General features: G+C 52.7%; 9 protein-coding genes across 9 annotated transcripts; 7 read left to right on the top strand and 2 right to left on the bottom strand.

Moving 5' to 3' along the window:
- Positions 1–723: 723 nt before the first annotated feature.
- On the bottom strand, positions 724–1,401 carry SPSK_09809 (glutathione S-transferase; the record flags this gene model as incomplete). Its single annotated transcript, XM_016736379.1, has 1 exon — positions 724–1,401. One exon carries the CDS (start codon positions 1,399–1,401, stop codon positions 724–726), a length of 678 nt encoding a protein of 225 aa, XP_016587602.1.
- Positions 1,402–2,709: 1,308 nt separating this feature from the next.
- SPSK_09347 (uncharacterized protein) lies at positions 2,710–3,952 on the top strand (the record flags this gene model as incomplete). The annotated part of the gene is made up of 2 exons (XM_016735921.1): positions 2,710–2,945; positions 3,007–3,952. 2 exons carry the CDS (start codon positions 2,710–2,712, stop codon positions 3,950–3,952), a joined length of 1,182 nt encoding a protein of 393 aa, XP_016587601.1.
- Positions 3,953–4,748: 796 nt separating this feature from the next.
- On the top strand, positions 4,749–5,283 carry SPSK_09907 (small nuclear ribonucleoprotein E; the record flags this gene model as incomplete). Its single annotated transcript, XM_016736474.1, has 4 exons — positions 4,749–4,798; positions 4,901–4,928; positions 5,003–5,159; positions 5,228–5,283. The coding sequence occupies 4 exons, from the start codon at positions 4,749–4,751 to the stop codon at positions 5,281–5,283; spliced, it is 291 nt and encodes a 96-aa protein (XP_016587600.1).
- Positions 5,284–5,997: 714 nt separating this feature from the next.
- SPSK_09030 (phosphatidate cytidylyltransferase) lies at positions 5,998–7,669 on the bottom strand (the record flags this gene model as incomplete). Its single annotated transcript, XM_016735611.1, has 5 exons — positions 5,998–6,039; positions 6,113–6,574; positions 6,640–6,986; positions 7,077–7,455; positions 7,532–7,669. 5 exons carry the CDS (start codon positions 7,667–7,669, stop codon positions 5,998–6,000), a joined length of 1,368 nt encoding a protein of 455 aa, XP_016587599.1.
- A 1,883-nt stretch (positions 7,670–9,552) lies between these two features.
- Positions 9,553–12,432, top strand: SPSK_08477 (DNA repair protein; the record flags this gene model as incomplete). Its single annotated transcript, XM_016735073.1, has 2 exons — positions 9,553–10,770; positions 10,840–12,432. The coding sequence occupies 2 exons, from the start codon at positions 9,553–9,555 to the stop codon at positions 12,430–12,432; spliced, it is 2,811 nt and encodes a 936-aa protein (XP_016587598.1).
- Positions 12,433–13,458: 1,026 nt separating this feature from the next.
- Positions 13,459–13,857, top strand: SPSK_10021 (uncharacterized protein; the record flags this gene model as incomplete). Its single annotated transcript, XM_016736584.1, has 1 exon — positions 13,459–13,857. The coding sequence occupies one exon, from the start codon at positions 13,459–13,461 to the stop codon at positions 13,855–13,857; it is 399 nt and encodes a 132-aa protein (XP_016587597.1).
- A 52-nt stretch (positions 13,858–13,909) lies between these two features.
- On the top strand, positions 13,910–16,283 carry SPSK_08634 (uncharacterized protein; the record flags this gene model as incomplete). The annotated part of the gene is made up of 5 exons (XM_016735225.1): positions 13,910–14,071; positions 14,102–15,345; positions 15,422–15,588; positions 15,675–16,023; positions 16,091–16,283. The coding sequence occupies 5 exons, from the start codon at positions 13,910–13,912 to the stop codon at positions 16,281–16,283; spliced, it is 2,115 nt and encodes a 704-aa protein (XP_016587596.1).
- A 2,697-nt stretch (positions 16,284–18,980) lies between these two features.
- Positions 18,981–20,299, top strand: SPSK_09295 (3-ketoacyl-CoA thiolase; the record flags this gene model as incomplete). The annotated part of the gene is made up of 2 exons (XM_016735870.1): positions 18,981–19,045; positions 19,117–20,299. The coding sequence occupies 2 exons, from the start codon at positions 18,981–18,983 to the stop codon at positions 20,297–20,299; spliced, it is 1,248 nt and encodes a 415-aa protein (XP_016587595.1).
- Positions 20,300–24,295: 3,996 nt separating this feature from the next.
- Positions 24,296–25,153, top strand: SPSK_09681 (endo-1,3(4)-beta-glucanase; the record flags this gene model as incomplete). The annotated part of the gene is made up of 1 exon (XM_016736253.1): positions 24,296–25,153. The coding sequence occupies one exon, from the start codon at positions 24,296–24,298 to the stop codon at positions 25,151–25,153; it is 858 nt and encodes a 285-aa protein (XP_016587594.1).
- Positions 25,154–27,416: the final 2,263 nt, after the last annotated feature.

Below are 27,416 nucleotides of genomic sequence, written 5' to 3'. Positions count from 1 at the left end.
CGCTGTTTCGATGATATTCTCATGTTTTGCTCCAACTGTACCTTGGAAAGATTGTCGTATTTCACTGTATTTCGTTTGCCAGCGGTGACATCCGGACCCGGTGCCAGTATCAACCGGTATCAGCCAGTGAATGATAAGATGGTTTCTTATCATATCAAAGACGCATCATTGTGTTGGGTTTAGGAGCACATGGTGCGGGGAGTGCGGCAAAGTCCGATGAACCGAAATGGCTTTTTAGTGGCTCACATCTCGTCTGTTGCGGATTTGGCATGCATTACTGACTTACTGGATCGACGATCTTTTGCCCGATGGACGTTCATACACGTTAAACCATGACATGTCTAACGATATCCCGCATCTCTAGTATCACTGATATTTAACAAGAAAAAGATACTCGGTTGTAATGAGTATATCGGACACTGCCGAGTGCAATAACATTAATTATCTGATACTTTCGGCGAGTTGGTTGTGCTTGACGTTTCCCTTGTTAATTATTGAAAGGCTGGATCGTATGGACTTGAGTTTTCTATTTATTTAATTGAATACAAAAACTTCGAGTTCGTTTAAATGTCTAGTACTGATTAAACCGCATGCTTGGAAAAGGGGGGTCTTAAAAACAATACTGCACATATTTTACGCACAATCTAGTATGCTCAACTAGGTACATTTCTAGCTTGATTAGACTCGAATAAGCCAACATATCCAACCTTTTGCCATTAATCCTTATTCGTCGGGAACGAATACCAACGCAGTCCGAGAAAATTTGTCAATCTTGGATACGGCCGCCTTCTTGGACATGCGTGCAAATAGCTTGTCGTACTCCGGGTAGGCCTGTGCCATGTCAATATTCTGCTCCAGACCCCAAAAGTAGAACACGATGAGATTGAAGTCGACAATGGTCTCGTGGTTGCCGACTGGAAAGTCCCGTCCTTTCAGTCGCTTATCAATAAGATTGTAGCACTCCTTGACATACGAAAGGCCCTTGGCCTTGATCTCGCTGTAATGTGACTCATTGTTGGTAAATCGTGCTGGCCGAAAGAGGGCACCGAAGCCACGGCCATGCAGCGATCCGGAAAGCCATGCCGCCCACCCGAGGACCAAAGATTGTTCGATAAGATTGTCACCCAGGAGACGCTTCTCGGGGACGAGGTTGGCAATGTACGTGAGAATAGCAGGCATTTCGGTGATAGATACTCCGTCGACGAGAAGACAGGGTACATAGCCAAGGTGGTGGATCTTGAGGTACTGCTCGTGGTTGACGGTGCCGTCGGCTGACTCGAAGCCGTTGGCGCCCATGCGCATGTTCACCAGCTTATAGGGGAGGCCCAGGTCCCCAAGAAGGCTGTTGACGACCATGGAGCACGCCTGTGGCGAGTGGTAGAGAGTGAGGCTTGGTACCATGGTGATATTAGTGGTGCCTTGGATTCCATGAATGGTTTTTGAGAGAGTCTTGGAGTATATTTCTGAGTAAATAAACCGATACAGGGTAAAACGAACTACCGTGAGGTCTTTATACCTCCCATCTCTCAACTCCTAAGGGATGCTTGGAGTGATACGTCGCTCTTCGCGTTGCATCTTGCTGGGATTACGGAACTTACGAACGGCATCTTGATTCACAGGGGCACGCTCCACTTGAACACGAGCTTTTATTTCCTTGAGACGCTTGCCAACTTGGGCAACATAAGTCGACGAAAGTGTGACACGTTATCAGTCGGGTCAATAGAGCAGCTGAAGCATGACGGTTATGACAAAACAACAGACGTTGGGTCAACGTCAACGATGAGAGCAAGTCGCGCAAACCTTCCTGATTAGGCAATCCAAGACTTGGCCAAATAAAACCCAGAGAAGTGTTGCACCGCGCCGTTGCGTCTGTCAGACGACGCGGTGGATATCGCGAGCCGGTAAGACGCCGAGAATAGACGCATTTGTTATATTAGACACCTTGTCTTTGTGGTTTGTCTAGCTGCCGGTGCTAGTGAATGTTCTCATGAACGGGCAGGGTGCAGCGTACTGAAGGAGCAATATAGTGTATATAGACGTTATGGCTTATTGTTTTGCTATAATAGGCTACACATACTGTATTGTAATTACATGTAATTCGACCATATTCTAGTATTAAAAACCACGGCACAAAAATTAAGAAATCTACACCGTAAATTTGCAATGGGAACCTTGGAATCCCCCCTCGTCGCCCGTCGGCCGCAGCCACTAGCCCAGCTTATTCTCCTTCGCGCCTACCTCTAATTTCCGCTGCCTGCCACTTTCCTTCGGTGAACATTATTTCTGTCACAAGAGGTAGAAAAAGGCAGCAGCGACAGGCCGACAAACCGCACTCCAGAGTTTGTCGAAAGTGGAGTTGGCTCAGCTTTAGTTAGTCCTTCGCCTATTGCCGTTGTGTAGAGCCGCGATTGGGAGCACAGATCTTAAATTTAAGTTAGCACAAAACGGGAGCTGCAGCTGGCAGAGTTTAGGTGTTTTTGAGGTGCGGGGAGAACCAGGGTTCCTCGACATCGTCTCGCAGAACGTGCGGAAAATCAACACCAACACACGAAGGCAGAACGGCGTACTGCATGTCGACGCTTTCATGTGCCTCGCAATTGACAATACATTTGGTGGTTCTTTTCTCAATTTCTAGTTTGCATTGCCAAGACGAAACTGCAACCCCTTTGACATCATTTCCCACAACAGCAAGAGAACAAGACTGTCACCATGACCTTACCGGAACGAACTGCGAGACTCCTCACAGAGGCCGAGGACAGAGAGGCGCCATCACGGCCGCCGTTTACTTGGGCAGAGACACTTCTCTTCGGCTTCGGTGGCTTCAGCCTCTACGTGGGCAACATCTTGGTGAACTACGGCCAAAAGGTCAAGGACCGGGTTTTTCTGCCAGAGAAGCGCCCCGACATCATCAAGACATACGAGTGCCGGCCGTCGCTTAATGTCCAGTAAGTGACCGCTAAAATACAATATTATGTTTTAATTATCGTACATATGCTGACATGATAGCATCTTCTACCCCCCGCACCATGACCGGACGGCCACCCACCCGCAGCCAAAGATTCCTCTCCTGTTCACCATCCATGGTGGCGGTTTCGTCATTGGCAACCCGCAGGACTCGGATGCCTGGGACTATGACTTTGTGCGGTCCGACCCCAAAGTACCCACGATGGCAGTTGAGCTCAATTATCGTAAAGGTCCCGTCTCACCCTTCCCCACCGCCGTCTACGATCTCGAAGCTCTGGCTCTGGCCGTGCTGGCGGATATGTCGCTGCCCATTGACACCGAGAAAGTTGCTGTGGCCGGATGGTCCGCCGGCGGCAACTTGGCCCTTACGCTCGCATCGCTGCCCAGCATGCAGGGCCGGCTGCGGGCCGCCGTGCCCTTCTACCCGACCGTCGACTTTTCCATCCCCAGCTCCCAAAAGGCACTCCACCGCCACTACAAGCCGACTCTCAAAGGCTTCCGCGGCCGCAAGATTGACTTGCTGAGCTACGCCGCCCCCGTCTTCGACTGGTCCTATCTGCCAAAGGGCGCGCAAGCAAAGGACCTGGTGAACCCCCTGTTGAGCCCCACGTATGTGCCCAAGTCCAGCCTGCCCTCTTACATCTTCATCGTGGCCGCCGAGCTAGATATGCTGTCGCATGAGGCCTGGCAGATGGCTTGCAAGTTGGCCAACCGCCCGCCTCCTTCTGACCCCAAGACCGGCTCGAGCGAGGTGCACCCTCCCAATGAGCTGATCCTGGACGACGAACGATTTGCCTTTGAGGAGCGCACAGCCACAAGCAGCTACAAATGGCTGCTGGTGCCGGACTCTATCCACGGCTTCGACATGACCGTCGCCGAAATGTACAAAAGCGACGACATGTACCCGGACACGCAGGCCAAGCGCAAACTGTGCATGGACATGATACATGAATGGCTGTTTTCTGTGGCATTCAAGGCAAACCAGTGAGGCGCGGCGATATAGGAGGTACGACATTTGATACATTACTATTGTGATACCCACTTCACTTACCATGAAAAAACAAGCGATGCCACGAACGTGTATTTTGGATACAGCTTCTGCAGTACACGCGTGCTTCAACGGCGACGATGCTTCTGGCAGGCGGCATCTGCTATCTTTTCTTAGACTTTATGTTATTCCCATTGTTTTCCTCGCTTGTAGATTTCATAAGTCCTCTTTTTGATGGACCATCCGCATAAATATTAGAGCTTTTATTTTGATGCTGCGGTTTGGTGGCAGTCCAAAAGTAATCCAACTTGAGACACGCGCTTCCTGCCAATCAACTGGGTCTTGCAAAATCTAGCCAAGTATGGAACGACGAACAATAAAACACATCTCAATCTTGGGGCACTTTTCATACTTCATATTGAACAAAAATTGCCTGTCTAACAATAGCGAAGAACTCAACTACAACACTTGGTCATGTGAATCGTCACGTGCTTAGCATAATACACCGGCAAGACTTTTCTCCCTGTCCGGCCTTTTCGACCTCTCCTCTCAGAATTCTCCACCATGGCGCCAACTGCCTGGCTAGCCTGTAATGGCGCTGCCAGCGGACAATCGCAACGCAGCCGTGAAACCTCATCTGAAAGGCTCAATTTGGGGCACCTCATTCCATATTTTTTGACGACCAAACAAAAACAGGCGGTTTACCAGCGGCGCATAACCCGCGACGACTCCTACGACGCGTCATTATTTTCTCTGTTTCTTTCACAGCGTCACTCTCCACCCTCCACCCTTCATCATGACCGGCCGCGGAGGCGGCGGCGGACGCCGCGTCCTGCTTCCCCCAATGTGCGTTGCTGAGACGGAATGCAAGCCATGAGACGACGGCTGTGGGCTGTTGTGAGATGCAGACAGATTTTCTGATATGATCTTAGGCTAACTCGTTCATAGTAACATGATCTTCAAGCTTCTGCAGTCGGTGAGTGGGCAACCGAGCACGAGAGCATCTTCCTTGGATTCCTTTTTAAGCCATACTAATCCGTCTCTCGACAGCATGCTACCGTCAGCGTGTGGCTGTATGAGCAGCTGTCATTCCGTATCGAGGGAAAGATCCGGGGCTTTGACGAGTTCCTGAACCTGGTGCTGGACGACGCCGTGGTCGTGGGCCAGGTTACCAAGACACAGCCCGAGGAGACGCGGAAACCATTGGGTACGTATAGGCTTACTTCCATGCTCGCTTTATCTCATGCGTACGAGTTCTAACAAATGGTTTACCAGGACGCATTCTTCTTAAGGGCGACAACATCTCGCTTCTGCAGAGCGTGTCGCCATGAGAAGGCACCGCAATGGGAGGACGACGAACAGAGGCTGCGCCGCGTACAGCGCCTTTAAAGTGCGACCAAAGCGGCCAGTGTAGAAGCAAAGAGGCAGCACGGAGGCAGCATGACCTCCTAGGGACTATCCCTATTCTTTGCGCGCTGTATAGCGTTCATGCTTGGGAAACACAACTTTTAAAAAGGAGTCTCCGGTGACGGCTACCGAGCAGGGGAGCCTGATTTTGCAATTTACTTTTGTCATTTAGAGTATCTTATTACCACGGGTGGCATTTCTTTTACAGTGCATTAAAAGGGATTTTAAAACACGATTTCAAGGTGTAAAAATTTAACACCAAAATGTTTCTGCATTGTTGAAATAGTTGTATTTACCAGCCTTCCATCAATGTGGGATGGTGAGTTTTTCATGAAGTGCGCGCGCGCACTTCATGATTTTCCGAACCATACATGATGCATACCATATGCTCCTAGGTCGGCTCCTATTGCTAGTTGAGAGACAGGACAAATGAAAAAAATAAGAGAAACAAGTATAAGAAGCGTAGAGCTAAAGAAGGGTGACAGAAATGGCAAAAATGAAACGAAAAAGCCCAGAAAGATGTCGTAGAGAGTCAGAAAAGGCAATGAATCAAGAGCAGAGGGTGGAAAAAAGACCAAAATACACCAAATTACCGCGTGATGCTATACAAGCTTTTATTATCAATCCCCATCACCAACCTATCTCCTCGAAGGGAGAGCGACGTCTAAGCAAGCCAGAACCTGTGAATCGTTAGTATTTTTGACACACGAAATACGATCTGGCAAGTATTCAAGTGGGCGGGCAGGAACGTACCTCCTCGCCAACGATGGCTTGGTTTCTCAGATACCGCCCTACGCCGCGCAAGAGCTCGATCTGCTCCTCGGGCGTCAGGCCAGTTATAGCCAGCTCCATAACGCTGCCAAGCGTGGCCTTGTGCGTAGCAATAAAAGTGTGGTAGTACATGTAAGCAAAAAAGCCCATGATGAACTGGCAATCCATGCGGTCAGTGATGCCGCCGTGTCCGGGGATGGAGTGGCCAAAGTCCTTGATCTTGAAGGTGCGCTTGAGACCGGAAGCGAAGAAGCCGCCAAAAGGTGCAATGAGCGAGGCGAACGTCGAGAAGATGACGGTATGGATCTGCAGAGGCGCCATAGAGATGCTAAAGGTGGGGCAGCTGGCGGGAAGGAAGAAGAAATGCGGCAGGGTATACGTGCGCTGAAGGAAGACGGGGTTCGGTTCGCACTCGAGGCCGGTGAGGACGTTTGCGCCGAGATCCTGAACGAGCGGTTAGTATAGGCATAGTGGACATTGGTGACAAAGACGAGGATCGCAGAACGTACGTTGACGGGGCAGATGAAGTATTTGCTCTTCATGAGAATGTTGGAGAAGAAGAAACCGAAGAGGACTGTCATGACCCAGGCACCGACGAAGCCCTCTACGGTCTTCTTCGGGGACAGCTTGATGAGCTGAGTGCGGCCAAAGGTGATACCGCAGATGTAGGCGAAGATGTCGTTGGTAATGACGAGCGACGCGGGGAGGAAGAACCAGATCATGCCCTCGAAGATATTGTTCATAACGAAGTGCGCCTGCACAACGATCAAGTACAGGGCCATATGGGTCCATGCGAATTGGGTGAACTGGAACTTGTAATGGCCGGCGCTGAGGGACGTGACGAAGAAGACAAAGCCTGGTAGAAGGATGGGGGTCAGCAGCATATCACGGAAGGCAAAGAAGCGTATCGGTAGTCAGGAAACAGGGCGGCAAGGCCTGTACATACCAAAGACGTAGAGAATGAAACTAATGAAGCGATGGTGCGTGGCCAGCGGGAGAAGGACCTTGTCGACCAGAACAATGTGCTTGAAGTAGTAGATGACACTCTCGCCGTACAAAAAGTACATGGTCGTGGCCAGCCAGTACCAGTTGAGACTCTTTGTGAAGCTGAGCTGGCGCGCGCGGCTAGGTACGCTGGCGATGGCAATGACCTCGGAAAAGGAGACGATCTGGATAGCGGTAACAATGAGAATCATGTAGATGTGGCCCATGAACAGCGCGGCAAAGAAGCCGCCAATCATGACAAAGGTCCAGAATGTGCGCGTGATGAAGTTTTGCTTCTTCTTTTCGTACTCGGCGGCTTGTTCTTGCTCAGGGGTTTGTTTCTAAGGACACAGGAGGACACATGTTAGCAGCAGGTAATGGGACCAAGCTTGACGGACGAGACATATCGCAACGTACTTCTGCAATGTTGCTCAGGACGACGGCCGGCCGGGACTTTGTGGGCGATTGACCGTCCTCGCTGGCATCGCTGAAGCTAGACCGACGGTCACCGTTCGCGCGGTTCGGGAACCGCACACCACGACGGGGCTTCGTCATGGTGGATGTGGGATGTGAGGGTTGAGGGGCGGTTAGGGGCTGAGGATGTGCAGCGGAGGCTCGCGGAAACCGTGATGGTTGTTGACGTTGAAGGGGGGTCGAGCGGCGGGCGAAGATCCAGATGCGGAGCTGTCAATGCGAAAAAGCGATGCAGAGCGCTGCCAGACGGGTCGAGAAATGGACGTTGAGACAGGAAGCAGGAGGTGAAAGTGAGCGATGGTCAAAGACGTCAGTGGCACCCTGTGGACAAAATAAGAACAAAATGTGGTCCCGGCGGCGCGGGAGCAGCAGAATCATAGGCAATGGAAAGATGCTTCGGTTGGGGGATTGTGGGTTCGGCGAAGAAATGAAAGCCGCGTCGTCGGGAACTTTCCTCGCGGACTCCTGTTGCCTTCTTCGTTTTAGGTTACTTTCTTTTTCTTTCTGTGCTGCTTAGTTAGTAACAGGCGACAGGCGTTGCTTGCGGTGAACTCGCACGCTGACTGCACCTTAGACTAGACCGGGAACGCCGCAACAGAGGCGCCAGAAAACAGCTGTCAGAGCTGGTAAGCTAGGGGTGTCGGTGGCGGACGGAGCTGAGGTTTTAGCGTCGCTAGTGAGCAAGCAACCCAAAACCGTCTGAAAGTGACGACGACTGCTTCCTTCGACGTACAGAGATAGCGTGGCCATTTTCTGTTCCATACGACACAATTTTTAGCATCGCTCTTGGTCTGCTACGAAGATCGCAAGAACATGTACCTATGCTGCCACTCTGACATCGCGGTCGTGCTGTTGCTATCGGTGTCGTTACCAAAGTTGAAGCTGGCCCGGCCTCTGTTTGAGAGTTAATATGTTCAAATAACGGCGGGCCACATGTGCGAAAAGACATTTCTCGATTCCTATTTTATGCAGGAGGCCGGTAGGTAATTAGTTATGGCCCCTATCTATGGTACAGCGGCCGGTATCAATTACCTGGCAAATATTGCGACTATTTAGACTTACTATTTTGCTTGGCTGGCCGGTCTGAGCCTGGTCAGTTGGCAGGGTTCCATCTCGGGCCCCAAGGATGCACCCGAGTCCTTGAAAGACATCGGATGGTCCGGCACCAAGAGTCGCGGCAGTGCAAAGCTACTTTGCTGACGATGTCGTACTACGTTATCTGCCTTGTGCCCTGCCAAATCAGCGGTCTCATTTCTTATGTCAACGACATCAGTGTGGCTTGTGGTGATGCAGGACTTTAGGACTTTAGAGTTTCATGGTGAGAGAAACGGGTCAGGAGCCGGCTTTCACATGCAAACCCCAACGGGGCCGTTACCAGGATTTTCTTTTCTCTGGGGCAGATTCCATTGGCTCGCACCATAAGCCGTACTCAGTAATTACTCAATCTTCACTTAATTTCTATGAGACAGCTGTTGATTTGAGGTTGGGGACAGTTCAGTTTGCAGGCGGAGCCTTTATCCACTCTCGACGATGTGATTGGCCACTTCAGGATACCTTGGTGCTCATAGTAATGCCTACGGATCTCCTGGAGGTACCTTACCCAACGTCAAAATTAAGGTCCCGCAGGTACAGTGCAAACACGCCCACTATTCGTACTTTGTATCTGTGATACGCGCCAGGCGCGTCGTATTTCTAAAGTGCTCCCACCGTAAAAAAGACACGGCCAAAAACACTGTATCCCCGGAGACAAGGCTGAACAAGTTCAAGCTCGCGCGCATTTCGGCGCCACGTACGGAGTGTCGCGTAAGTATCACGTACGAATAACGGACCACGAGTCGCCGTCGACGTAGCAGCAGTAAGCTTTGTCAACATTGCGGACTCCAACCCTGGCAACCTCCCCTCCCTTCACCAATGCATCACGACCCATTGCGTCCCTATCGTCGCCCTCCCCGTCACCGACCAGAATGGACGACTTCTCCGACGATGGCTTCGACGACCTAAACGTCGCCGTGTTACAGGAGCTCGAGACAAAAGCACTACAGGCAATCCAGTCGCAACGACAACAACATCAACTACATCAACCCTTTCGAGAGCGGCAGAGCAACCTTGGCCACCGTCATGGAGACGGAGAGATCATCGAGATCGACGTCGAGCCAGAGCTTGGGCAGGATGTTGACCGGGCTGATGCAGCTGTGCTCCGCGAACTGGCCCGCGTCCCGGCACAGCATGCTTTTGGTGGCCGACTGACAGCCGCGGCCGCACCGCCACCGCTTCCTCTACCAGCGTACTCGCAGCGGAGCCTCATTGACGTTCCGCTACCCGTTGCCACGCGCAACCTAAGCCACAATCACAATGTCGGCGGCAACTACGGCAACAACCTCAACCCGAGGAATGGCACCTTTTACCCACCACCCTCACAGCAGCGGCCCGTCGCCCCGCCACCAGTGTCCCAAGTACCAGGGCCGCCAAGGCCCTTGATTCCTGTGCGAGCGGGAGCCGCCGGTGGAGGGGTGAGCATGCCTGCGGCCGGCGCCGCAAGCGGTAGCAAAAGCACGGACAATGCAACCATCGCGGACCTTCAGCAACGAATTCGCCTACTTGAGACTGATATCTACACTGCGCAAGGCAGGGCTTCGATGATGGCGAACAAGTACGACGAAGCACAACGGAAGCACGATGCCGAGGTGGCACGAATACAGAAGCAAAAAGACGAAGAACTGGCACGGTTACGCCAACGGACCGAGGCGGCCGTGGCGGCGCAAAAAAACGCCGCCACGGAGCTTGAGTTTGCCAAGCAAGACCTCAAAGAAGAGGTCGAGAAGAACAAAAAGGGCCGGCGCACCGACCGCGCAGACGGCCCGACCACACCGCGGAAAAACACAACGGCAAGATCCAATTGGAACGTCGCCGATGGATTTGAAGATATTGAGCTTCTGCCAAGCCCCAGTAAGAACTTTGGCCGGCGCCTCAAGGAGGCGGGCGCCAGCAGCGCGATCTCTGCCATCGAACGGACGCCGACAAAAGGCAAGCGGCGGCGAAACATCACAGACAGTCCGACGAAACCCTTGGAGACGATCGCTGCGGAGGACGAAGATCTGTTCAATGGATCGCCAGGCATGCCGGCAAACGCACAGCCTCCCACACAACCCGCCAACGAACCGCCAGATTGTCCTCCATTTGTGGTCAGTACCTGTTAATATTTCTCAGTTTTCTTCGTGCCCCATTGAGCACTTGCTAACGTCCCATTGCAGTTCATTCAGGAGGTCCTCAGTTACCAGAGTCGACCTGAAGAGCCGACAACAATCGAGCTGTTCTCCCGGTATAGCTTCCCATCAAATCGAAACCAAACACTTGCTTTCTTGATGCTGCAGAGGATACCGAGCCTCGAAGGGACACAAGGAACAACGCGACTGATGCTCGACTTTTGCCAACTTGTACTGGGTATCTGGTCCCAGTGCCTACGAGAGGAGTATTACGCACCAATCCGCGCGCTCGTGTCGCTCATGTCCTATATCCTTATGCGCAACCCAACGGGCTTGACGCCGCACATCATGGCGCCTTTGGTTCCAATCGCCCAGGAAACCGTCTACCTCGTGGCGGCGCCGACATTTCACAACCACGGCGACAGCCTTTCGAACCACGCGAACTACACGGTCCGCCAGCTTGCCTGCGATATTGACACCGGGGCCATCATGTCCCTCCTCCAGCTCGTCGCATATGGCTGCCTCACCCAGACGCAGGGCGACGAGGAGCCGTCCTCCACACAGCAGCACCAAGCGAGCCAGACCCTGTCTCTGGAGATGCACCGGCCAACACAGACGTGGTTCTGGAGCGTGATCCAATTCGAGTTTGTCCTGCTGATGCTCTCGTCCAAGCAGGCACCCGACGCCTTTTTGGCCATGCTCGCGCTTTTGCGGACGTCGGCTCTGCCAGAGTCCATTGGCCCTATCACCAACGACCCTGCTCGCGATGCCGGTGTTGTTGCGGCCATTGTCATTGACCGCATCAGCCATCACATTGAGGAGCCGCCGAAATGGGCGGCCAATTCCAAGTACACGGAGTGGGATGTGCGGCTAGCGGCGCTCGGCGTGCTGGACTGCTTTGCGCAAAGCCCCTTTGGTCGCCTGAGCCTAGCTGCTGGCGAATGCACTTTGCCACGTATTGTTGGCGCCCTCGTCCCTGCATACGGCGAGCTGCGGGACAGAGACCTGCTCGACGAGCCTCTTCACCCATCCGATGACCTGCTTTCTCTGTCGGAATCGCAAATACGTGCCTACGGCATCGGCGGCTTTGACTTGGGACAGACGTTGGGTCTAAAGAAAGACAGTACAGCCCTGGGCTCGACAAAGGTAGTTGGCAACGTTTCGAGCGAGACCCTTGGAGCGGAAAGCGTGTTGTCACGAACGCCAGACGGCCGCGATCTGAGCCGCAGCGCCACACCGCTGATCCTTCTATACGTCTCGTCGGCCGTCTATCTGCTACACAGCATCCTCACCGACCCGTACACTGCACACGTTGCCAACATGCCGGCCAAGCTCGCAGACACACGCGGCGGCTTGCAAGGGTCTTACCTTCTTACCATGGCCCGGCTGGGCTTTCGCATCGACCCGGCTTTTTCAACGGGCCTCCACGAGGAGACCTACAAGGTCGCAATGGAGCTCTTCAAACTGGCTGCCACGCCTCTCGAAGAGCGTGAGTATGGGGAATGGGCCAAGAAGAGCCAAAGTCTCAGCAGCGCTGCGGCGCGCTCACAAACGCAGCAACAGGAACACAGTGACCCGTTCTGTGACGCCATTGTCGGTGACCTGACGGTCATCAAGATTGAAAAGGGCGCGGTGCCTTAGGCGGGCACCTTTAGAAACCTGACAATTGCTGTTCGTAGCCGGTCGCAACAAGCGCTCACGGCCGTCGACGTTGGGTAACGCTGAGACCCGGTTCTTGGCTTGTCAAGCCATGGCTTTGATAAGCAACGATCCGTGCAGCCCCAATATCAGAACGGTAGCAAAGGCATGGCACACCAAGCTTCGAAGCGAGAAAAGCCGTGCTCAGCGCTCGCCCAGTCTCTTCTCACCGTTCACACGAGAGCAAACTCGAGTTTGGCTTTTGCTCCTTTTCGTCCCCCGACAGTACTACATGTACAATGTATGTAATCCAGACTTATGATAATGTAGGAATTATGTATGCAGCCTATTCATTTCGCCCGTCATTAATAACCCTTGTGCCCGAATTCCTAGAAAGAGAATATTGGCATCCTAACATCGTGTCTACCCTTCTCCCCTAACCATGACGCGCTAAGCCCAAGCCGGCCGGTCTCCAAATCCATCTCGCCCATCCACTGATCCACTGAAAAGCTTCTCCGATATGTTGTGCGACCATACCTATCCAGGCGGACCGACTGGTTAACAATGCCGCTAAAGATCGGCGCGACAGAACCCGACAATGGCCAAAGTCCAGGCCACGAAAATCTGGGGGAGACACATAATGCGGGGTTGCACCCCGGAAATCCGGCTTTTCGGGCTCCCGGGGGGTGACACGGGCATTTTCAACCCTCAGCGGCGATCTTCACAAATTGCTTCAACTCACCTGTTTAAGCAAAAGAGTGAAAACGAAAGAGGGAAACGAGTATCTCATCTCGGCGCAACAATGAGCATCGGCAAAATCTAGGTCTGGCAGACCAAATCGCAGCAGCCGGCGTACGACCCGGGCGCGACGGCTGCACTTTCCAGCGTCGTCGCAGCCAAAAACGCACATCGTGATCTTCTTTTGTTTCTTCTGCATACTCTCAATTGCATAGAACCACGCGTGGCCGGGGCCACGTGTACAGCAACCCCTCTTATCCCATAATTGCATGATTCCGGCAGGAAACCCAGATGGCACCCAAACGGAAGCTCGCAAATACAGACTCGGACGCTGCTGGCAGCCCTGCGTCTCTAGTCTCGCAGCAGCAGCACGACCGGGCCAGCGAACACGTCCACGAACGCCAGCAACAGCTCCAACAAGAGCAGGATGAACAGGAACAGCGTCAAGACGGGCCGTCGACTCAACAGCAAAAGCAACCACCACCAACACCTCCACAGCAGCAATGGCAGGCCAGCGAGGAAGGCTCCGCGCCCGAGCCGGTACCGTTGGCCAGTGTGGAAAACTATCCACGAAAACGGATATCCATTGCTGTAACATCTACCCTTTCCCAGATTCTCCCATTCGCTCCTAGGCCACGCACATTGAAATGCTCATCCCGCACCTTTTGCGATCACCTACTGACGCGCTAGACACGTTTCGCCCAGTTTGCCAGTGTAATCTATGTCGCTTCAGAAAAACAGTATGTGCCACACATCCCGAGCCGTTAATGTAACGCACCACGAAGGTGTTTCTTTCTGCGACTTCCTGCCTTCTCCTCTTTCCTCTTCGTCAGCAATCCTCTCTACTTATCTCGTCCGTGCATATAAGGCAGCGCTATCCTTCTACTGGTCACCTCGCCACCTTGTTCGTTTACTCTCCTTTGCATACTGACAGTCGTCGCAGAAATGTGACGCCGTTCGTCCTACCTGCGGTTTTTGCTCCGGACTCGGTGTCCAATGCCAGTACAGGGAATCAGCCAATTTCTCAGCTACGCCAAAGGAAGGCCGATGTCGTGCCTCGGCCGCCAAGGGATCTCAGCCGACCAATTCGACATCAAAGGGCGCTTCGCCACTGGCCGATGCCAATAATGTGTGCAGTCTGGAACGGCGCCTGATGGAGCTCGAGTCCAAGTGGGCTGCCCTCGAAAAACAGACGATGGGCGCCATTACGGCTCCAGGTACGCCCGTTATGAGAGCAAGTCCCCATGGAGAGCACGTCGTGCGACCAGCTACGACAGTACGCATGCAGCCGCCACTTCCCGGGTGCGGCAACGGTGGTATAATACCCCTGCCGGCCATGCTCGGGGACCCAATACTTTCTGGATCGGCAACGGATATTGGCACCGCAGACTACGGCAAAGGAAACGGTGTCGCCAGGTCTAGGGGCTTCGATGGCAGAATGGCAGGCACGGCTACCCCAGGACATCCTCACCAACAGCAGGGCTCCATCACCAGCTCGATTACTCTCCAGCAGCAACGCATCAGCAAAACAACCACTCGTGGCCAATTCACAGCGCGGCCAAGCCTTCTCACGTTCGAGTGTCCTCCATATGTTCCCTCCGAGAGCTACGACGACTCGGGCGAGTTTTATGACTGTGAAATGGCCGCCGGCGACGACTTCAAACGCCAAATGACCCAATGCCTTGCCATCTTCCCAGACGTCTCGAAACGCACGGTGCGGCTTGTGCTCCAGAAGTTCGTCGAGAATTTCCTGGGATGGATGCCACTCTTCGAGCCCACGGCCGTCTACACAGTCGTCAACGCGGCGTGTGCGAGCGGGTTTGCACCCGCCGACCCCAACAGCTGCCTGGCCATGTTCATCCTGGCGACTGGCACGCTTCTCCAGAACCACGCCGAAATCCGGTCCAGCCCGCTGCCGGGGCTTGACTACTTTTCCCACGGCAGCCACATGCTGGAGCGGTTCACATTTATGAGCACCAGCCTCACGACACTGCATTGCCGCATCCTGCAGTCGGCGTACTTTAAGCTGACGCTGCACCCACTACTGTCGTGGAACGTGATTATGCAAGGCACGCGGGACTGTATGAATGTGCTGAGCTCGCGATGGTTCAAGAATCTAGACCCGTCCGAGACGGAGCCCTGGCACCGTGCCTTTTGGGCGTGCTCCATTATGTCTGAGTATGTTGTGTCATGTTCTTCCTGATTTTCTGATTGCTGCTTTTTTTCATCTCTACCCAATTTTAACTCACCGAAGCGAATTCGAAGCGTCGCTGCGCATGTACACGATCGGTCACCGTCTATACCATGAGATCGTGCCACTACCACGGTTTGAGAACGAGGATACAGGATTCTATTATTTTCTTGCACAGATCAGCCTTCGCAAGCTCGTGTGCGACACACTCGACGTTGTCGGCTATTATGGTGAGCACCCCATCCCCTTGCTTCGGTGTGCCACCTTCCTGACTTTGATTCACACTGACCTTTGTTTGTACTTTACCTTCTTTCAGACAGCCGTGTCATCTATGCCCCTGTGGTCACCATCGAGCTGCGCAAGCAGGCTGCCGAGTGGCACCGCCACCTGCCTGTCGCCATCCGCTTCCCACTCGATAACTCGCCCTTGTTTGACGCCCGTAAGTCGTTTCTTCGCTTGCAATATTTTTCTCTTGCCACAGTGCTCGGGTGGGCCTCGGTGCTCAAGGTCATGGATGTCTACGGCACCGACCGCGAAAACACGGACGACATTGCACTCGCCCGCCTCGAGGCCTCGGAGTGCTTTCGCTCTTGTGCGCTGTACCTCGAAGTGGCGGCGGAGCAGCTGCTGGGCTGGCAGCTTGGGACAAGCATCTCTCTGTGGACGTAAGTCTCCCGCGATCCTACCCCATGTTGAGTGAAATTTGCCTGTTTCCTATCACTAATGGTGTAGAACCTTTGCTTTTGTGGCCATGATGATTGTCACGCACAAGGCGCCTGCGCTAGCGTTTATTCCGATTACACGCGACGATGGGCACATCCGCAGTGCCATGGAGCTGCTGCGGCCGTGGGGCCATCTGCCGTATGTTGCCAACTCGCTGTCGAGGATGACAATGTTGGCGGAACGCAGTGGGATCACGACATGAGGGGCAGGTGCCGGATGTGACGATTTGAAGTCTACACGAACGAGTACAAGTAATAAGATCCAAAACAAATATCAAATGTCAATCACAATATGCAATCGAGGTACGAATCCAGCAGATAAGCCGATACTCGCACGTACTAGGAGAAACAGGTGTAGTACTCTTTCTACCATGCTGTTGATGAATCAAATTGCAGACAGCATAAAGCAATGCCAAAGACGGCGTATCTCAAACCACTGGCTCATTGATTTTACCTTTTGTATTTAGCCCAAGTGTCGTAGCGGGATTCATACCCAAATCCAGGGCTGCTCCTTATGTATCAATGGATGGTCTTTTTATTTTTATTTTTATTTTTATTTTTATTGTTTTGTTGCTTTCTATTTGGGCAAGAACGTTGACGAGTACCTGCGCTCCAAGCACATCAACCTGCCCGACAAGTTCCTTAACCGCGGCCGGTTCTAGACGAGTGAGGTGTCAGCTGTGTCGGTAGCTTTGAAATGTACCAGTGAAAATCGAAACAAATCAAATTGCATAAATTAAATAGCCTCGGACTTCCTCGACGAGATGAAATCCGTAAACTATCCAGCTTGGGGCGGACTCTAGTGCTCAACTACGACGTCAAAAGTGCCGCAGTAAAAGGATCCCGACCCCTGCAATGAGAAGCAGTACTGTAAGGAGCAACGCCGATAGCAGTCTCACCCATATACCTTGCACCAATCTTCGTAGGCTGTCCACCAGCACTCAGCATGGCAGCACTGGGACCGCCATTCGATACGGACGACCGCAAAGCGCCGAAGAAGGAGTGCCACTCGATGTAGGCGAATCTTTCCAGACACGACATCGGGGTGTTAAAGCAGTTCAGGGTTATCGAAAGGTCGTGGTCATTGTAGTTGAATTCGGTCACCCTGAATGACGTACTGGAGTGAGAGCACAAGCCCATTGGTAAAGACGGACGGCTGTGATACTACATCGCGAGTCACTAAATAGAGGTATCGTCGAGAAATACAATAACAGAAAGCCATTGACTGTCGTCAAGCCGTCGACGAAACCTCTGCCATTGGAGCTAGCAGCCCAAGTTACCACACGTTTCACCAAGGGCAACAGTAATAATAGACTTAACTTTGTACACTGTGCCGCAACTCTCAGTGCTTCGTCGTTTTTTATTGTACTTCGTTGTAAGCATGTCAACCTGGAAGTTCCCGAAATTGACTGCCGGCGGTGGCACTAATAAGCGGGATGCCCGGCCCATAAATTACCTTGGACCAGCTGTACCCAAGACCGAAATCGGCCTAGTTACCGTGGAATCCTGGTTGGTCTCTGAACATAAAATGGCACCATGCCCGTGTTTTGCTCAGTTCATCACGAAACGTAGCTGTCCTGTCCTCCGTTCCCTTTTGTGTCTGATTTGATGGTGGCTATCTGTAACGGTAGATATGAAGGGGCAGCCACCATGACAAGGAAGATGAGAGGGTACTCAGAAACAAGTCGTGGCTCACGCCGAGGCACCACCTGTCCCGATGCATCCGGAATGGAAAGTCGTATTTTGTCGTTTATGTGTGCTTCGAAGGGATTGTCTGCTGTGGGTCGTCTGCAGTCCGCAGTCCGCTACTGACATGCGGGGAGAGCCGTCACGGGACTGGCATTTTGGCGACAACTCGAAACCCGACAAGAACCCCCCGGCGTTGGTGTGCAAATGGCGAGGCTACGCCGTTTTAAGAGAATAGACGGCTTCTGGCTTCTGTGCCGAAACATTGTGAACTCTGACATTGGCCAGTCAGATCCGAGTAGTGTTTCGACGGTCCTTTTGGTCCTATTTGTCCTTTTGGAGAGGCTCTGTACGCCGTACTCCGCACAGAACCCGCTGTCGAACAAAATATCGCTTATTGAGATGGGACATTGACAGCATCATCGTACGGTTGACAACAGCCAAGAGGGACAGAAAGGGAGAGGACAGCGGGACACGAGGAGGTGAATCAACCGCGGTATCTCAGTGCCCAATTCACCCGCCAACTGCCAATCGTTGCTTCCCGTTCTGGAATGTCCTCGCCTGTCCATTTAATGGGGTCGCTCCTGCCTGCGAACACAACTTGAGGGATGCGGCCGTCAAACGTTGTGCCCACTTTTCGCTATGTTCCTGCCGTTTTCGCGTGGCAAATCTGGAGCCTTTTCCAGTCCAAAGAGTGATTTCTCCGTACAAATAGCGCTGGCCCTGATTACTTAGCTTTGCTCCAGCGGGGGAATCAACAAGCGGGGAGGAAAACTGCCGCTATGTTGCCGCAACCCACGACCCAAAGAGGAAAAGGCCAGCGGTTTGCGGGCCACGAGCCTCGGCAATACCATGAACTGGAAGTGCTACGCGACGCCTTCCTTCACGCTGCCCAGTTTCCCAGGGACGGGATAACCAGGGACGGCATAACCAACATAAAACCTCAGGCCCGTATTTCTCTTTCCAAATCTATTGTAGAGGAGCCGTCATCTCATTTCCTTGCTCCTCCTCCGTCACGAAAACCTCACTAACCATCTCATACCGTGACATATTCTTGACACCCACAACTAACAAAGATCGAGCCGAACATTGAACCGAAGCCGCCGCTCCCTGTTCGTCGTACTATTCGCCTTCTTTCTTCTTCCTCTTCCGTTTCCTACACCTTCTCTTCCACCTGCGATATTCTATCCTCCCATATTATTCACACATCCAACATGGCCGAACGTCTGGGCTCCATCCTCAAGCATCTCGCTCCGGGCAAGGGTGCCGTCGACACCATGTAAGCAAATCCCCCCATCCTTATTCCGGCCTCCCACATCGAGTCGCCTCCTTCTGACACGTTACGTCCAGCACCTCCAAGAATCCCGACGACATTGTCATCACCCTCGCCATCCGCACGCCCCTCACCAAGGGCAAGAAGGGCGGCTTCAAGGACACCTCCCTCGAATACATTGTTTACGCCCTGCTCCAGCAGGTCCGCGAGCGCAGCAACCTCGACCCAGCCCTCGTTGAGGACATCTGCCTCGGCAACGTCAGCGATGCCAAGGCCGCCTACAAGCTGCGCGCCGCCGCCCTTGCTGCCGGCTTCCCCAACACCGCAGGTGCATCGTCGCTGAACCGCTTCTGCTCGTCCGGCCTCAAGGTCACAGCCGATATTGCCAACCAGATCTCGGCCGGCAACATCGAAATCGGCGTTGCCATTGGCGCCGAATCTATGACCGTCGGCGGCGACGCGCTTACCCAGCCGTTTGACGAGGAGGTCACCAAGCACAACCAGGAGTCGGTCGACTGCCAGATGCCCATGGGCTGGACGAGCGAAAACGTGGCCAGTGACTTCGGCATCTCGCGCGCCGAGATGGACCGCTACGCCGTCGAGAGTTTCCGCCGCGCCGAGCAGGCCCAGGCCGATGGCCTCTTTGACGACGAGATCGTGCCCATCAAAACGCGCGTCAAAGACGCCGAGGGCAACTGGAAGGAGGTTACGTTGACGCGCGACGAGGGCATCCGGCCCGGTACCACGTTCGAGGCGCTGAGCAAGATCCGCGCCGCCTTCCCCCAGTGGGGCACCGCCACCACCGGCGGCAACGCCAGCCAGGTCACCGACGGCGCCGCCGCGGTGCTGCTGATGAAGCGGTCGACCGCCCAGCGCCTGGGCCAGCCCATTGTGGCCAAGTACGTCGGCAGCACCGTTTCCGGCCTCGCACCGCGCATCATGGGCATCGGCCCGTCGGTGGCGATTCCCAAGCTGCTGGCGCAGTACAACCTGACGCTGGCCGACATCGACGTCATCGAGGTGAACGAGGCCTTTGCCAGCATGGCCGTCTACTGCCGCGACAAGCTGGCACTGGACTGGTCTAAGATGAATCCGCGTGGCGGTGCCATTGCGCTGGGCCACCCGCTGGGCGCCACGGGTGCGCGCCAGATCGTCACGGGCCTGAGCGAGCTGCGGCGGACAAAGAAGAAGATATTGCTGACCAGCATGTGCATTGGCACGGGCATGGGCATGGCAGGCCTGTTTGTGAACGAACAGTAAGCGTGATCAGAGAAGAAAAATAGGAAGAAAAGGAGAGGGTGTGGAAGAGTTGCGCTTGTGGATGCAATCAGGCCTTGATACGACCTCACATGTTACCACATCTGTGGCCAACCCATGATGCCCATAATGCATTGAACAAAAGATTCTGGATAAGAGCGTTGAGACAACCGACATCAGTTGATATGTTGTATGCCTGAGGAATCCGTTGTCTGCTGCCACCTTGTATATAAGTGTATTTTTTTAGTAATTGTTTTGCAAAATTGAACATGATCAGCCTCCCAGACCGGTCCAAAAGTGCTTCCCAGCCCATGTACGTAGCAAAATTTCAGTCATCCCTCCATGCCATGTGCCTAGACGTAAGCAAGATGCGCATGAGGACGGCATAGATCTGCAACGAGGGCACCAAAGGGTGCCGTCAGCCATACGTGACCAGTTCGTGGGCGAATCGCAAAGATCACAATTTGATATCTCCGGCTGTCGGTCGCGCACCATCTCAAGCCATCGCGCAAAGGGAAACCTCAAGATGGTCGTCGTCGTCCACGACCCCACTTCCAAAAGCAGCAGATGTCGTTCTCACGCTCGTTTGATAATTTGACGTTCCATTAATTTACGAAACGCGGAGAAGAGGAGCAGATTTAAAAGAGTCGGACCGAGTCCGAGATCGACGAGGAGACGGACGACGAGCGCGATGCAGCACACCAGATAAAATGTGAGAGAATAAAAAACTCAAACTGCAGTGTACATAATGTACCTGGCTAAATCCTCCGGCCGATATCAAAATGGGATGTGCGTCCGATGGGAAGATTCACGATCTGCATGGCCTTGTGAGGATCAGGGATGAGACGGCGACGTAGACGGCATTCTGTCCAGAGTCGTAAAGGAAATAAACATGTGGGAGAAGCCGAATAGAGAAAGACAAGAAACGTTTCATAGGAGGATGTCGCTGCAGATCATATGTGCTCCTCCGGATCGACGGCCAGTTTGCTAAAAGCGAAATAGTGGCGTCTTGTTTAAGTGTCAGGCCCCCTTTTCTCTTTTCTTTCTTCCTTCGATACAGCACGTTCGACCAAGGCCTCACTCCACCTTCAGCGGCCTGGCCATCGCGCTCGAATCTGTATTATTTACCGTTCTAGTCGACAATTTAGGGCAGACCATGACAAGCCCCATCCGGCCTTCTGTCCAAATCTGCAGATTTATGCGCCGTGTGCCGTTTAGCTTGCCGCTTTGCTCTACACCCCAGGCTGGCTGGCCATGCTTTTTGCGACCTGCCTATTCTGTCCAGCGTCCGACTGTGGTGCCTTCATTACCGCCGTGTTCATCCCGCCGTCAAACGCCGAAATTCACCGGTACTATTTTATAATGCTTCAGACAAAGAATGCTATAGTCAAAATAATACCAAAAGTTATCAGACGACGCATGCGCTCAAATTCATACTTTGATCACACCTTTTTGGACAGGTCTGCAGGCCGGCCCAAACTAATAAACTAATAGCCGACAAAGCTGAGTAAATGTGAATGACAAGTAGTGATGTGAGGCCTGGCAATTTATGTTGTAATTGAGGGAAGATGAGTTGGTTCTGTTGAAAGTTGCACTTTCGTTTGCATTGTTTCGTTCATTTCCCTTTTTCTTCCTCCTCTTCTTCTTCTTTTCTGCCTGCCCCTGTCGAATTGTATGCGGGTGTCCGTAGGATCCAAAGGCCAGGCGATTCCCCTTTTTCATGAGATCTATGTCCGTTCGGCGTCGGATCATAGAGGGCACATTCAGACCCTAGACATGGATATGGGACAAACTAGACATGGCATCTGAGGCAACACGCAATCTACCCGTCGGAATAGGATGCAAGGAACAAAATACAACGTACAGCGTACTTTGGCCTGCCAGTCATCCGAATATGTTGCCAGTGCCAGTTACTAGGGTGTCGCGTCCGGCACCATCGAGTTTGCCGCCCAGCGAGAAAAAAAAAGAGACTGCTGAAAAAAGCGTAAGTGTTGCTGGTCGGACCTCAAAATGGTCGCATCACGGCGCTGATTGGTCTGCTCCGGACATGCCAAGCCCCCGGTCGCGAGATTGGGCCCAGGGTCTGTGAGGATCCGTAAGTGCTAGGGTGTCGGCAGCGGTGCCGAACGCGTGTAGAAAGATGCGATGAGGCTGGACGAAGCCATGAAAGGCCAACGAGACGGCAGGAGAGAGGGTGTCGGAGTGGTAGCAGAAACCACGCTAAGGTCGCCGCCAGGGGTTGTCCGTGCATGAAGCCCAATGTCCATCTGAGCAAATAGAATGCGCCGTTGGGTCTTCTATTCTAGAGGTTTAGTCGTGGCCTAGACACGTTTCTTTTCCAAATGTTTCAAGTCGCTTGTTTCATATTTGTTTGTCTGGAGCAGGCGGCACGAGACGAGCGACCAAGGGACGTTCGTGATGCTGTGGTTCGGTCATTTTGTGTTTCATTTGTTTCCTTTTGTTTCCTCAAATTTCGTCCGCGTGCTTCTGCTTTCATCCCATGTGTTTCCCTTTGGATCTGATTCTTTTTGTCAGGATATGTCCTTGTCCTTGGGCCTCGTTGCGTCGAGGCCACCACATTCTCTCTTTGTTGGCCAGCAGCTGGCATGGCCGTGTGCGTGGGCCGTTACTATTGTGTTTCTGCTCATCGTATGCCTAGTCCATCGTGAATTGGCGATGCACAGTTGGCGAGTGTCAATGACCAGAAGAGGTGAAGGCGAAGAACGGCCGCATTTGCAAATCTCACCCGAACATGGCTTGGTGCCGGCGCCTGTCCGACCCTCTTGCCCTTTGTGGGCGGAAAGGTCAGAGTTGGGCGCCATTCTGAAGGAAAGAGCAATCCAGACTCCTAATTTGAAAAGTACATGCTCTTGCCCAAGTCTGCGAAAAGGGGGTTCTACACTTTTTGTGCTGCAGTCGGCCGCTCTTTCCCTAATCCTCGGCCCTCCTCGTCGCTAACTGCCCCTTGACGATGTTTTCAGTCTCCATTCCGGACGCTTCCCAGTGGCTTGCATTTCGAACCCATCCATCTCATCTCTACATCCTGCTCGCCTCTACTTCGTAAGGCATGGCCGCTCGGCCTCTTCACGGAGCATACATCCCATTGGACATGCTCAACCCTCGCCGCGAGTGGAGTCTTCCCCGAAGCTCTTTGAAACAACACCGGCAAAGAACTGCTCCATCATCCAGCAATGTGGTGTGCATGCTTCTTTGTCCAGTGACCTTTGTTTTCTTCAGATGAACACCCAGCGCACAGCAATCTGCGTAATCTTCCTTTGTACCATTCTTCCTCTTTTGATCCGCGTCTTTCATCCCGTCTGTTCCCCTTTCCTGTGAGCCCCTGTCACCACTTTCAGGGGGAACCTCTTCTCGACGTCTACCCCCGAAATCAACACAACATCGCAGCCTCATGAGCGGCTTGGTCCGGATGAGTGACCAGGGGTATGTACGCTTTGCTGTCATTTCCGTTGCTTTGTTCTACTGGTCGCTGTTTTGTTCTATTTTCTTGTATACTGTCTTTTCCGGGCCTGTACAAAAGTACAGGATGGCCTAGACTGTGTCTGGAACACAAGTCCACATGAGAGAACATCGTCGACCCCGGGACCCGGGTCTGGCGCCTAACTCCCTTCATGTGGCCCATTTGTATAAGAATCGATTGTCTCGCCCTCGATGTCAAGTGCTTTGTTTTGGAATCTGCTGTCTCTTTGGCCGACGGCTTCCCTTTCCGTTACCAACTGTCCTGGACGACACACTTTCTTTTGCGACTTTTCATCGCACCTGCCACTCCTTAAATTCCCCGGACGGGCTTGTTCCAAGTTGAATAGCCTCATTGCATTCCTTTTATCCTTTTCTTTTATCACAGAACTCTCTTCATTCACTCCTTGATCTTCGATATCCATTCACTCTTTTCACCAGGCCGTGAAATTCACAGAACTCCCCCAACTTCCATCTACTTGTTTCCTGTCCCATCCGTATGGTATCCGGGTAGATACTGGAATCATGCATTCAACTGGCTACACTGCATCCCTCCTGGTCTGCCTGCCTCTTTTGGCGCAGGCCTGGAACGCCCCGAGCTACTCGGGCTTCAACCTGGTCTGGCAGGAGACGTTTTCTGGCAACAGTGGTACCTTGCCCAGCACCAGCACCTGGAACATCATCACTGGCAATCTGGGCGTCAACAACGAGCTTGAGACCTACACCGACTCCACTGCCAACCTGCAGCTCTCCGGTGGCAACACCTTGCAGATTGTCCCCTGGGAGAGCGGCGGTCAGTGGACATCGGGCCGCATCGAGAGCACCTACACTTTCACGCCCGCTGCTGGTGCTAAGACACTGGCCGAAGCCGACATTCGCTTTGGCGACGATGACCCCAGCACCAAGCAGGGCATGTGGCCCGCGTTCTGGATGCTCGGCGACAGCATCCGCCATGGTACACAATGGCCCGCGTGCGGCGAGATCGATGCCCTCGAGACCGTCGACGGTCAGCTGATCGGCCACGGCACTGCCCACTGCGACGTCTCGCAAGGTGGTGCCTGCAACGAGCCCACGGGTCTGACTTCGTCGGTGGGCATCCCGGACCAGAGCTGGCACACGTGGCGCGTGCAGTTTGACCGCACGTCGAACAACTGGCAGACCGAAACCATTACCTGGTACCTGGACGGCGCCTCCTTCCACTCCATCAGCGGCTCGGAGCTTGGTGACGAGAACAGCTGGAACGCACTCTGCCACAGCCCGCTGTACTTTATACTCAACGTCGCCGTCGGTGGTAACTGGCCTGGCAGCCCCAACTCAAGCACGGAGGACGGCTACGGCGCACTGATGGAGGTTGCTTATGTTGCCGTCTACTCGTCCCGCTAAACAGTGGAAAGGCATCTATTTCTCATTACACCGTCACACCAACGGTGCACTTCTACTCTCCGTCACTTTAACTTCTTACTCTTCACATATTTGATTTTTTGATTTTTTTTATTTCACCGACGCACTTTTACTTCTCCTGTATATATTACATCTTCTCGACAACCGTTGTACATCCGTCCTTATACCATGTCGTACAAATAACACCTATATATGCTGGTTATATTGCTTTACCGTGTGTTACACAAAGTGACAAACGTATCCCACGAATGGCAAGGACCCATCGTGCGAATGAAGATCAGCCCGTTGGCCTCTATCTATCTGGACGATGAAGACGCGTAGTCTGAATCGCTGGTGTTTTGCAAATCTGCGCTTTTGAGTCCAAAATGCTCGTCTACGGTCAGCAAGGCTCATACATTGTTCCTGCAGTTCACATTATATATTTTACGCCAATTTTTTGGCTCCCGGGAATACCGTACACTTTGTGTCAAAGGTATATTCATAATACTTTACTAGCCAAATAAGTATGTAACAGACAAAATAGAAACGCGAATTGCAGATATCTGTCAGAAAATTACCCAAAAGCAACGATATTCCATCATTCCACATGCCCAGCGTCGTATAATCCCATGCCCAAGAATAATATCTTCTGAAAACCTTGACCCAAAGACTGTCCTTTCCAAAAACCAATTCAACCCAGAGTTACCGATCCAAAATTAAAATCCCTGAGAAACAAACCAAAAGAAGAGCAATTCGAACAAACCCATTTATGATATAAACGGCCTCATAAAAATACAGCAGTAAGCGCAAAAAGACCTAAGCATTAAGGATAAGAATGGGCATCGGGCAAATAAAATCCAACATTAAGACAGAGACAGAAGTCAAGTAAAGAAATAAAAGTTGATACATGGCCGCGGGCCTGCTGACAAAAAAAAAGATCAAGGAAAAGAAAAACGAATCGCACGTGGAAAAAAATTAAGGGGAAGGTAAACAAACAGATGCGCTGAGATAATCAACAGTCGAGTGACGAGTGTGATGATGCTCGACAGTAGCGAGTAGTTGATTCACGCTTTCATACCCGGTGTGCTACTTACGAACGGACACACACATCAGGCTGGGATGTGAGGGCGTCAAAGTTGCAACAGGAAAAAGCAAGTAGAGTACGACTACGACCGTAGGCCGAAAGAAACTGAGCATGTGGGTGAAAACCCCCGACCTGTGACCGGCAGTTGATGTCTCAGCCATGCAACATGCAACAAGAAAACGTTGGCCAAAGGACCTGGGTGGGCGGCTTTCGTGTTGCAATGCCTCTCTAGCCAGTGCAGCAATGATAGCCACGCGCGGTCCTTCCCGCCTTGCAGGTAGGCTTTCTCGTCCTCCTTTGTCCAGCTCTGCAGTATTGACCAAGCAGGGGCATGCATGTCCCGTGAGGATTTGGTGCCGCGGGGAGCGCGCAAACCAGGATTTGTGACCGGGGTTCTTGAAAGCACTGTCGATCAGCCGAACCGTCAACGGCAAACGTTTGTTGCTTTGCAGTGGAGGGGGTGCTGCGCATTCGATGACGACACATCGTATCCTGCTTCTACCCGGCTGCAACCGAAAACAAAGGGTCTGGGCCGTTGCACTGCCCTAAACAAATCATTCTGCTAGCGCTCGTGATCGTGGGCATCGCAACGTACAGAAGAGGTGGTGTGTCTAGCAAGTCCAGAAAGCGAAAGAGACACTGAACAGAAAGGGAAAACAAGCAGCAGAGAACCACAAGACGACTGATGCAACACGCTGAAAAGAGGGTGGTGTGGGTGAAAGGAAATCAAAAGAAGGAGGGGTGAGGGTAGAAGGCTCGGCGCAAATGCATCGGGACAGAACAATCATGCAAGGCTTTGACGCTGTTCGTAGCACTATTGCCGGGCGGGTTGTGCCTAGACAGACTTGCATCGAATGGGGTGGTGTGCCATGTCGTATGATTGGCCCAGATCAAGTACACCTGACCAACCAATGCCCACCCTGCCTCGCAGCGCACCCTCATCGAATTGACGACTTCGTAAATATCAACTTTGAGGATAATGAATGGGCTGAGAGGAAATCCTGTAACCTTTGTTTAAAGTAGAAGCCCAGAGCGGACCGCATCAAAATAAACATGTCTGTCGGAGATGAAAGTCGAATACAGTCCCACTTGACCACCAAAGGGCTCGGCTTTGTCGATGGCTGCTGGCCAACATGGTCGATACCGGAACAAAGTAAGCCAAGTTCTTTTAATGCCAGTGCG

Source organism: Sporothrix schenckii (assembly GCF_000961545.1).
Source record: "Sporothrix schenckii 1099-18 chromosome Unknown Cont44, whole genome shotgun sequence".
NCBI classification, from domain to species: domain Eukaryota; kingdom Fungi; phylum Ascomycota; class Sordariomycetes; order Ophiostomatales; family Ophiostomataceae; genus Sporothrix; species Sporothrix schenckii.
The sequence above is the reverse complement of the archived record's forward strand: the minus strand, read 5'-3'. Positions and strand labels throughout refer to the sequence as shown.